This window comes from Emys orbicularis, chromosome 5 (assembly GCF_028017835.1).
Source record: "Emys orbicularis isolate rEmyOrb1 chromosome 5, rEmyOrb1.hap1, whole genome shotgun sequence".
NCBI lineage: Eukaryota > Metazoa > Chordata > Testudines > Emydidae > Emys > Emys orbicularis.
The window spans coordinates 30,534,243-30,546,563 of record NC_088687.1 but is presented as its reverse complement, the minus strand read 5'-3'; the positions used below and the strand labels follow the sequence as shown (position 1 = coordinate 30,546,563).

Sequence of the window (12,321 nt, the reverse complement as noted above, 5' to 3'; positions counted from 1 at the left end):
ATTCTTCTCAACCCTTTGCAAACACTGGTATTTGCGGCACATGCACACAACCATCTACAAACATCCCCAATAAACAGACTGTCTCTGAAATGCCATGCATTGTCATTCTGACCTACCTCCATCCCTGGCAACTCCATGTAGCCTTAACCCCAAGGAGCTCCAGCAGACTGGCCTTTTGCTGAGGGTGCCAGTGGGGTGGAGACAATGCAGCGGACTTTGCACTCCCCCTATTTCTGCATCACCAGAGTATTCTGCTGGATGATGGTGCTCTCCACTCAAGGTAACAAAGAGACGGATTGGTCCCATACTTAGCAATAACTCAGGCAAGGAACATTACCAAAGCAAGCCTCAGTTTCTCTCTTTCTGACACACACACACCCACCACCACATGAACCGTTAGGTGGAAATATGGAGATTTGTGTGCGCAGGCATTTATCTGAATTTATACCTTATTCTATTATCATGTTATCATTTCTGTTGTTTTTTTTTTACACTGTCTAGGACCTGCTCCTTAGGCAGATGAAACTCCCACTGACTTCAGTGGGAGTTTTGCCAGGGTCAGAATTTCAGAATCAGGCCTATAATGACAATGACCTGTCTGTGTGATTTGTGGGCTCCAGGGGCATGACATAGCAGCTCACCACCATCACCCCTCTTTGTCCCTAGTGCAGGGGGCATTTCTTGAGAATGATGGAGTCAATGAGGTTTCCTTATACTTTGGCCTTCCCTGGCAGTTGGAATGACCTCCGGGAACCATGGAGAGTGGGACACACAAGTTAGAACAACCTTCAGTTTGCTCGACGTTAAGTCCTGCAGGGATCTATCCTGGGTTCAGTTCTATTCAATAACTTCATAAGTGATCTGGATAGCGGCATAGAGAGTACACTTATAAAGTTTGCAGCCAATAACAGGCTGGGAGGGGTTGCAAAAGCTTTGGAGGACAGGATTAAAATTCAAAATGATCTTGACAAACTGGAGAAATGGTCTGAAATAAATAGGATGAAATTCACTAAGGAGATATGCAAAGTACCACACTTAGGAAGGAATAATCAGTTGCACACTTACAAAATAGAAAATGGCTGCCTAGGAAGGAGTACTGCGGGAAAGGATCTGGGGGGTTATAGTGGATCACAAGCTAAATATGAGTCAACAATGTAATACTAATGCAAAAAAAAAAAAAAAAAAGGCAAACATCATTCTGGGGTGTATTAGTAGGAGTATTGTAAGAAAGACACAAGAAGTTCTTCCGCTCTACTCAGCACTGATAAGGCCTCAACTGGAGTATTGTGTCCAGTTCTGGACACCACACTTTGGGAAAGATGTGGACAAACTGGAGAAAGTCCAGAGGAGTGCAACAAAAATAATTATAGGTCTAGAAAGCATGACCTCTGAGGAATGACTGAAAAAATTGGGTTTGTTTAGTCTGGAGAAGAGAAGACTGAGGGGTGACAAGATAACAGTCTTCAAGTATGTAAAAGGTTGTTATAAAGAAGAAGGTGATAAATTGTTCTCCTTAGCCACTGAAGACAGGACAAGTAGTAATGGGGTTAAACTGCAACAAGGAAATTTTAGATTAGGAAAAAACTTCCTAACTGTAAGTGTAGTTAAGCACTGAAACAAATTACCCCGGGTGGTTGTGGAATCTCCATCACTGGAGGTTTTTAAGAAGAGGTTAGACAAACGCTTGTCACAGAACGTCTAGATAATACTTAGTGCTGTCTCAGTGCAGGGAACTGAACTATATGACTTAATGAGGTCCCTTCCAGGCCTACATGTCTATGATTCTAATTTATGCCAGAGGATAGGCTCTGCCCAGCATTGTGGGAACACAAAAGTGGCTTAAACCTGTCTCTGCCCTCCATTCATGCCTCCAACCTTCAACCTGGCTTGAGCAGATCAGAAAAACTGGCTCCATGTGGACAACACACATTTCTTTAGTTATGGTGCTTATGCAAATTATTAAAAGCAAATGAATTTTAAAAACTAATTGAGCTATCAACGTTTATGCTCTTTATTTTTACACTTCCCCCAGCTTTGACTCTGAAAAATCAACTGTTAGATTCAAGTTTGTTTGTAGTCACACTCCGTGCGGCAATACTACAGTTTCAGACAATAAAGGGTTAAAAACAATTGCAGCCATTGGAATTTGTTTTTAAATTGCAGAAACATTTCTATTGGTCTCAGGTTTATAAATCTGAATTGCCTGTGCCCATTAAATAAATGACTGGCTTACTTCACACAGTGTTTCATTTTGTACAAAAGCTTTCTTATTAAACAGCCCTCTTCTATAATATACTCCAAAGAACATTTGTAGCAAAATAACTTACAGAGATAGGACCAATGCTGCTCTTATTTATACCTGGAACTCCATCTGGTCTGCAAATGTTAAATGAGAGCAGATATTGGCCTGTATATTATATATATTTGTTTGTTTGTTTGCTTGTTTTAAAGAGAGTAAATCATTTCAGAAATAAGCAAACCTGAAAAAATAACAGTTTGAGAAGAAGTATCTACTGGTAGTATACATTACTATACGAACTGTACCAGGTTCCACAGAACAGACAGGGGAAAAGTTTGTGTGTGATTTTAGGCAAACCCTCTCATGACGTAACCTCACATACATAATCTCCGAGCAGTCAGCACAGACCTCAGGCTTTCCTATTGGTGAACACAGTGTCAGCAGACATCAGAAGATAATTATGATTGGCTAGACAATTACAACAAGAGCAACTGTCATTTAGTGCTGCTAGCATAAACCTGGCAGTCTGTAGGAGTACAAGGAAAGAAAGAGTGAGGATTTATTGCTCACTCAGTTAATTTCTATCATTTTTTCCAATCACTGACCAATTTTGCTACCTCACTGACTGCAGCTGTAAACTAGAAACCCAGCTCTAGAATCCATTTCACAGTACATCTGACTGCAATGTAAATTTTCTTTAAATAAATCATTTATATGTACGTTCTACCTGACACAAAATAAATACAATAAATAAGTAAAAACGTATTAACTCCTCATGCAGCTCTTTAGCTAGAGAAGCAAGAGTCTGCAGATTTTGCTAATTTCCTATACTCCCCTCCCCCCTTTTTGCAAGAATTTTTTTTGGGGGGGTTGCATAATTTAAGAAATCATCTTAACAAGTACTGGGCCCAATCTTGCTCCTGCTGAAGTCAACGTTCCTAAAGTATGGGCAGAGCAAGGATGAGAGACACGGTATAGTTTGGTATTTTTAAAAAAGCCATCAGCTATATGTAAAAAACATACATCATTAAGTGAAGTAAGATTTTATGATAACAAGTGGGCCTACTGGCCCTAAAAAGCATTGTGTGATTCTGTTAAATTAACTGCTGAGTCAGTAATCTCACCTCCAGTGGGTAGTGCATTGCCAGGTCTTTGTTTGGCAGCCAGAAGAATCATTCTCAATTAATTTTTAAGTGGGAAAGAACCAGAGATTCTGTGGGAATAGCTGGAGGGATGGATTTACATTATACATACACACACATTAACAGAAACACAAATATTAGCTCATACAGATCACAAAAAACATCATTCATTTTGCCTGCATTTAAAAACACTATGCTATTTACTACATTGCCAATTTAGCCCAGATTTCAATGGGACTGCATCCGCACAGCACTCCACCCATAGGATTAGGGTCTTCATGAAGTAAAATAAGAACATCTGGAGTTAAAACATGGAAGGTCTGATTTACCACGGTTACTCCCACTATATGTCAGTGGAACTCCATTAATTTCAGCTTCTAAGGGGGAAATTTTCAAAGGCCCAAATAGGAGTTAGTGCCTAATTCTCATTCACTGTCAAAAGTCCCCACGTAGGCAGCTTGCTGGAGGCATAGTTGGAGAGTGAGAGCGTGCCAATAGTGCTTGTTGCTATGAGGATTCTGCATTGCATCACAGTTCCATGGGCAGCCCAGGATGGGCCACTGCAGAGGGACATTTTGGTCACTGGAGTGGCCCAAAATCCAGAAGGCATGAAAGGGTGTAAAGCCACTTTTGCCATACTCTCCTGTAGGCTTCAACTTCTGTGCTGAGTCTTTGTATGAATAGAATTGTATAAACTATTTAGATTCCAAACATGCTATCCAAAATGCAGACACAGTAAATTCCCTAGGTCCGTTTCACCCTATCCATTCAGAATAATTATTTAAAACATTGCAGATTTATTTTATGTAGCCTGGTAAGATATCAAGATACATTTCTAACATGGAACTGAAATAATAAATGCCACACCTATTTGATCTTCTTTCTACCTTCCATCTACTGTTATGGTGATGATGATGTATTCTAACTTAAAAGACTATTGCAACCTCTAGTATAAAACCTCCCACCAGTGGAATGTCTTGATTTTTTTTAAAGCAACGATTTTGCTTATTCCACTGATATTTGCATTTGCTACAAAACCAAACATGTTTATCCCTGAAACATGCTCTTTAATATGCCTATTTTAGGGCCCTTATGTTAATTACACTGGTCCAGACAACTTCATATCAAGCCTATAGCAAAGTCAAGAAGCCATTTACTATCCTTCATCTGTGTATAGAAATCCCATTATGTCACTCTGGTGGGAAATAAAGAGGCCTTTCGTCATGCTCTTTACCTACTGAATTTTATCACATAAGTTCTCTTAAAAATTAAAACACTGGAAACATGATTAATTGTTTTGTTAGGGAGGTGAATTTCCTGTACAAGTTTATCATCTACTTTAACTACAAAGATTTTTTACTAGCATTTCCAAGGGAACACTCATAAGGCAGAAAGCATCTCAATGGACATGACTCCATTTCATTTTCAATAATGTTCTCAAACCTGAGCAAATCTCTCCTCCTACAGTTTAATATGAACTGGAGGTCTTAATTCATCAGTGCCCTTAAAACAGATGAAGTTAGATTGAGAAGTTCACACACGGATGACCGAATCTCTTCAACTATAAAGTAATAGCATGAAAATGTTTGTTTCCCCCTTGAATCTAGAGAGTGGGAGCTTAATATTATTGGAATCGCAGCAGCAAACCTTTGCAGTAAATTGAGGCACTTAAGGGGATTTTAATAATACTATCTAGCACTTATACAACACTTCACATCTTCAAAGCAATCTACAAACATTAACTAATTAATCTTCAAAGCACCTATCAGGTAGTTATGCAAGCAATATTATCCCCATGTTACATCTGGGGAAACTGAGGCACACAGCAGTTATGCAATTTCCTCAATGTGACGGTCACATAATGAAGTGCAGCAGAACCAAGAAGAGATCACAGGAACCTGACTTCCAGTCATGTATTAATTCATTAGGCCACACCGCTTCCTTAGTGGGCTTATGAAAGTATTTATTGAGGCAACAATTTCCTCCACCCCAGGGAAATCAATTATTTTTTGTCAAGGTATAATCAAGGTGCAGACTCCAGAGAAAATAATACAAAAATAACAACAATAATGATAATAAGTAAATAAAAAGATTTTTGTAGTCTGTTCAAAAGTGTCTGGAGGTCCGGATTTGGCCTGCGATACGCCCATGGACTATTCCTGCCTCTACCCCTTTACTGAAATGTTACATCATGAGGATAAGTTTCTCCAGGAGCAGAGAGAGAGAACAAAAAGAACAAGATCCAGAGCTACTAAGGCTAATAAGATTTTTAAGATCTAAGAAAATAAAAACAAACAAAGGCAAAACAAACAATCAGGCTGAACAGAGTGCCTCAATAGGTACCCTTCAGGAGCAAATTTCCCTAATCATCTCTCCTGCAGGTGAACAGAGAAGCCAAAGCATTTAATGGTCATTTTAATTCATTGTTGTTCTAGAAACCACATGTGCCACTGAGCTATCCCAGAAGCATTCCTGGTACCCCAGTGAGGGCCTTGGATCATTTGGCCTAGCAAACCCAGGAAGTGCAGCCTTAGCTTGTAGCTGGTTCCTATCCCTCATCTATCACCCCCTGGGAAACAGGGAAGTTACTCACTGTGTGAAGCATTGGGGTAGCAGGATGAGAAGAGAGATGGCAAGGGATGTGAGGGGAGTGTGTGGTAAAGGAGTGAAGAGATGGGACACAGGATAATAAGGGAAGGATGCAGCACAGAGGCAAATAAATGAGAGGTTTGGGGGCAGTGCGCAGCGAAACAAGCAAGCATAAGGGGCAAAGGGAGGGGGAAAGAATGGCACAAAGCGGGAGGTGAATGCAGAGGGTGAAGGAATATCGGGCACAGTGTGCATTGGAAGGCAGATGCAAAGGGTAAGGGATGAGAGGTACAGGAAGCTGGGAGAGAGAAGGGGGTGCAGGACAGGGGCTGGTGAGGCACTTGCTTTTCATGCACAATCAAAGCACAGCAGCAGAGGAGGTGGTGGGAGGCTCTAAGTCTTGCACTGGGGGCTTTGCTTTTCACCTGGCCACTTTAGTGTTGATTTTATAATGAGTCTCGTGATATTTGGTGTGTTTGTTAAAGCCACAGGTCCTGTAAGCATGTGATGAGGTGAGACTCTTGGCTTTCATTTCCTACACAAAGGAAGTTTCTAGCTCTCTTGGTTGCCCAGAAAAATGTAAGTGACCCAAGTGCAGCCTAAAGGTGGGAGAAACCAGAAGGCACACAGAAAGAACCCAATATTTATTATTAATTAGTTTTACGTCTCATGATTAAGGCTACGATTTAGTCATGGAGGTTGCAGATCACGGAATCCATGACCTCCAGTGATCTCTGTGACTTCAGCCTGTGGCAGTCGGGAGCTGCAGGGTCCCCCACCACCTGTGGGGGCAAGGAGCTGCGGGGCACCTCCGCCGCCTCTAGCAGCCCCCAGAGCTTCAAGCCACTGCAGGCCATGGGGGTACCCTGCAGTTGCCAGCCGCCGCAGGCAGCGGTGAACCCCCAAGCTCCCAGCCACGGCAGGCCCCTGGATCTGTGGATGGCAGGGGTACCCTGCAGCCTCCAGCTGTTGCAAGTGGCAGGGGCCCCACAGCTCCCAACCCTGGGCAGCAGGGGACCCCAGAGCTCCCAGCCGCAGCACAGCTGCTCCGCTGCCGGCAGTGTGGGGACCACAGATCCCCAGTTTTGTCACAGATATTTTTAGTAAAAGGACAGGTCAGTTTTCCCAGGATTTTTCTTTATTGCCCCTGACCTGTCCTGACTTTTACTAAAAATATCCGTGATAAAAACTTAGCCTTACTCATGATTTTAAGGCGCTCATCAATTTGGGGGTCCCGACTCATGATTTTTTAAGTTGGGGGCTGGCAATTCTGCCATTTCGGGGGTGGCAATGGTGTCTCTTCCTCCGGCCTCCCCAGTCCCTCTCGCACGGCGCTGCTGCTGCTGCTATCGAGGTACCCCAGCCTCCAGCTGCTTCCACGGCGAGCCTCAGCTCAGCTGTGGACACCCCCAGCCCCGTGCACCAGCGCAGGGCTCCCCCCAGCCTAGGCCCGGCGTGAGGCGCCGGGGGAGAAGGAGGGTTAAATGCGGCAGCGAATGGGGCGCTGATCTGCCTCAGCCGCGGCCGGTCCAGCCCTGGGAGGGAGCGGGAGGAGGAGTGGAAGATTTGAAAGGGAGGCGAGCGAGCACTGGAGAGCGGCGCACGTGTGTGTGTCCGAGCGCCCAGGGGATGGCGGCTCTGCAGTCCCGGGCGGCGCGGCGGCAGCAGGCCAGCCAGCGAGACCCGCCAGCCGGCCCGCCCATGGTCGCCCGGGCAGAGAGGAAAGCCCCACTCCCTAAAATCGCAGCAGCAGAGCGTGCGCCCTGTCTGCAGCGACCCGGTAGCGTCTCCCGCTCACTCCCCCTCGCTCTTCGTCTCATCAAAGAGAGACAAGGGGGGTTGTGAAAGAGAGACAGTCTCGCCGGCGAGCTCTCGCTCTGTGAATGCCGCCAGCCGGTGTCTGGGTAGACCTCACCACAGGCTTTTTCTGGATCCAATCCTTCACCTAGAGGACCCAGCGTTTGTTTGTTCTCACACATCCTCCCGGCGAATACACATGCACTTTGCAAACCCTGCCGGGCGACTCCATGCTCTGGCTGGCTGTACCCTCCAGTGCCTGGATTGTCAGGCACCCATCGCAGACATGATGTGCCCTGCATGGGAACTTTTCCTGCACGAGTTCCCCGCCTGCCCCTACGCAGTTTAACTTTTCTCTTTTTCTGATAAATCCAGGTCACTGAAGATCTCCCCCGCTACAGACATGCATAAAAAGTTAATAGGAGCGTGGCTGCAGTTTAAGTTGTATTTGAAGCAGGGGACTCGACAGTTCCTTGTGTTTTGTTTTTAACTTCTTCTTCTGCGTTAGAGTTGGAAGGAGGTAACTGGAGCAGTGGGAAGGGGGGACGGGGGGAGAGACCCTGAAAGAGGAAATGGGGCACACGTACAGAAAAGAGTTGCAAGGAGAAAAGAAGGGCATAAGGGAGATGGCAAAGGTAGGGGTACAACAGCGAACAAGGAAAGAGGAACAAAAGTAAAATGGAAGGAGGTCGCAGGGAATCGTTTTATCTCATTATAAAAAATATTTTTATTAGTGGGATTGCCATCGGTGTTATATAACTTTTTAAAATTAGAAAAACAGGGCAGTCTCTCAATTTTAGTATCCTTGAGCTTTTATTGTGTGGTTTGTTATGTCACTGGAATAATTCACACACACGCTAATGTGCATATGCACACACTGCTACACATATTGGTATGTGTGTTTATATATACATACATACACACACACCACTGCACCTCATCGGAGCCAGTAATATACAGAGACTGGCTCAGCGATTACCCTGTAGTCAATTATGTCTAATCCATCCATAGATATAAAACACACATGCTCAGAGAGAGAGAGCTACAGTAGCTACTGGTAAATACTACATTAACCATCACCTACCAATTCTCTTGCATCCACTGGATGGCTTCATTCTCGTTGAATTGCTTTTCAAATTCGTATTCTTGCAAAGTCAACACTGACATGTTCATTGGACCAATCTTCTGGGGGATGCCTTCCTAGGTCTAAAAATAAATATAGTATCTAAAGATCTTTTCCCCTGCGTGTCTTCCCTTCAATCGCCCCTTTCTCTCTCCCCCTCTCTTTCTGTCTCTCTCAGCTATATCCTTGATTTCGCATTGCTTTTCTCCTCTTCCTATCCTTCTCCACCCGTGTCTGGAGGTCTCCTCCTCTCAGCTTCTGCATCCACCCTGAGAGGAAATGGAGGCGTTGCGGTCTTAGTGCCCGTCTGTGTAGAGTTTAGCCGCTGCTTGCTCACAGTGACATGCATATACCTCCTGCAAGTCAAACGTAGCCCCCTGGCTAGAAAATCCTCCACCGTTTAGAACAAAACAGTCTGACTCATGCAAAAACTGGGAAGTAAAATAATCTAGACTAGGTTGCAGCATTAAGGGAATCACTCCTGAGTATTAGCTTCTTTGGCATCTAATCACGTTCACTTCCTTTATGGCTTTGAATGAGACACGCTACCCAAGCTCCCAGCACTGGAAGCTACTAATGACCTTACCCACGATTTTCACGTTAGAGTAGTAAAAACATATACATCCCAGGAAACATTAAGTACTGCTAATATCAGAACAAAGCTTACAGCACATTTTCTCGGAGATTGGATTTGAAACTGAATATTAACATTTCTTTCCTTTGTGACAGGAAATCACCTGGGGGTGAGGGGAAGAGAATTTGATTGTCCCAATCAAATTCTCTCTCCCTCTCTTCCCCACTACTACTAATTTGAATAATTTCCTTCAATTAACTTTGCAGATAATATTAATCGTTCCTCAGTCAGATTCTGCTCCGGCAACCACTGTTCAGCCTCCTGCACATCCTAACTACATGACTGGCCAGAAAACTCAGCCTGGTTAATGCAGGGCCCTAGATACAGCAGTGTTGGACACACTATAAATGCCTAGGGTAGATAGCACTAAAATAGATATTTATAGTTATGTATGTTACACATCACATATTACCCTTCCCCCCTTCATTTCCCTCACCTCCTACAACTCAGCTGTACCCACAAAACAATTTAAATAGATGCTGTCAGGTTAAAAATCATATGTGAAGACAAACTTCCTGAATTATTTTACAAACCCCACCTTATTTTTTCTTTATTAGCAAACAATTCCTTTTATGCTGCTTTCCCCCCTCCTTCAGTTTAAGCATTGATACTGGTCACTTTCCCTTTTGTAATTAGTCATTTTCACCTCCAGGGTCATGCTCCAACACAAGGATGCTCTAGTTCAGTGGTTTTCAACCTTTTTTCATTTGTGGCCACCCCTAAAAAAATTTGAATGGAGGTGCGGACCCCTTTGGAAATCTTAGACATAGTCTGCAGAGCCCAGGGGACCACAGACCACTGCACTACTTCGAAGTTAAAAGTAAACATTCCCCAGCAGTGTTTGCAATCTATCTCCCACCACCACCACCACCACCATCACCATCTTTTTTGAATAATTTTAAATCATGGGAATATTTGATTGCTTTTAGGATTCTGATAAAGCATTCAATTCTGAGACCTAAATATCAGGCAGAATTTGACCTGACTGTGCCCTTGGCAGATGAATTTATATAATTCTTTGGTTGATGGGATGGATGCAAAGGGTAATGAATTTGGTGGGCTTCAGGACCCAGAAGATAGCTCTCCCTCTGCAGTTGATGAAGCAGACAGGTTCTCTAGCTGAATGTCAAAATGGACTGCACCATTGAGATCTGAAAAGGGGGATAGGACTCTCCTATAGAAGGCCTATAGGGATGTTCAGTAAATTAAACAAAAACACTGAAATATAAGAGTCGGCTGACGCGATCTTTAAATAAACAAGCAGGGACTGAGATTTAGGTCAAGGGCTAGTGTCTAAATGAAATGTTTATTTTATTGTGAAATATTTCAGAAAGGTCTAAATAAGTTAGGGGGGATCCACCCCCTATTTTTTCCAGTTTAAATGAACTACCTCTCTAGATTGTTCTGTAATTGAGGTATGAATGAAGTGATGTCAGACTCAGGAGAGTGTATGTACCTGTGTGTGCTCCGGCAGGGGGGATGAATAAGGAGGGGAAAGCAGCAGGATGCTCATATGTTAATGCAGTTGCATGTGGCAAGTAAAATCACTGCAGACCAGGTGATCCAGTGGGCATGTGGTTGTAGCTGAACTTTTCTATATTCACCTCTCCCCTACAGAGAGGCACTCACAGACAGGCACCCAAAGCTTTATGATGCTAGGACATGTATGTTGTTTAGATGACTGTTTAGAGTACAATCCACACTGTGGGTCAGGGAATCTAAGTTGCTAGCTGTTTAACCATCATTTTCTCATGATTACTTTTTATGGCACTTGCATGTCCATAGCTTTGTTTTCACATCTTTACAGTCTCACCTATCACATCCTGATGTCATTGCCACTGACTTCTTATTATGAGACAGCACTGTATATATACTTAGTGTTTTACAATATGATGAAGGGCTTGCAGTCTCACAACAGAAGGTTTAAAGCAATAGGTTTTGGTACAGAGAAATCTAGTCATAAATGAGCCGATCCTGCAAAGACCTGAATGCTCTTAACTTGCATTGAGTTCAGTGTGATTAGAATGTGTTCATACTTTGTAGTTTTCAATATTGTCAACCCCAATCATTCAAAAATCAGGAGTCAGACCCCCTCCCCCCCCCCCACACACACACACTCCAAATCATGAGATATTAACAACTAATCAGTTTGGAGTTCTTTTTATTTGCTGTCTGGTTTTTGAGTCCTTGGGGGAATATTTTCAAGCTTTTGTCTTTTTCTCCCCTGAGGATTAGACATTTACCTTTTTAAAATGAAAACAGAGAGTCTCACATCATCCTCTGGCTCCAAGTGCTTGGACTTTAAGCAAAACACCAAATATCACAAGACATGTTATAACTGAAAGGGTTGGCAACACTGAATTACACCTCTACCCTGATATAACGCAACCCGATATAACACGAATTCGGATATAATGCGGTAAAGCAGTGCTCCGGGGGGGCGGGGCTGCACACTCCGGCGGATCAAAGGAAGTTCGATATAACGCGGTTTCACCTATAATGCGGTAAGATTTTTTGGCTCCCGAGGACAGCGTTATATCGGGGTAGAGGTGTATTATTCTTCACTGTAGTGCCTAGAAATCCCAACTAAGAGCAAGCCCATGTTGTGCTGGGGCAGTATTCTCCCCAGAGAGTACAATCTACATAGACAAGACAGGCAAAGGGTGGTAGAAAGGAAATAATATTATTCCCTTTTGACAGATGGGGAACTGAAGCACAGAGTTTAAGGATGGGATTTTCAAAGGTGTCCACTGTTGGCCCAGCTCTGCTTCCACTGAAGTCAATGGTAAAACTCCCA

General features: G+C 43.5%; 1 protein-coding gene across 1 annotated transcript in view; it reads right to left on the bottom strand.

Annotated features, from left to right (window-relative positions):
• Positions 1–8,940, bottom strand: part of ELOVL6 (ELOVL fatty acid elongase 6) — a 130,497-nt gene extending 121,557 nt beyond the window's left edge. The window contains exon 1 of the mRNA XM_065405546.1: positions 8,852–8,940. Within this exon, the coding sequence (XP_065261618.1) occupies positions 8,852–8,940 (89 nt within the window). The remainder of the gene's footprint in view (positions 1–8,851) is intronic.
• Between the last annotated feature and the right edge of the window lie 3,381 nt (positions 8,941–12,321).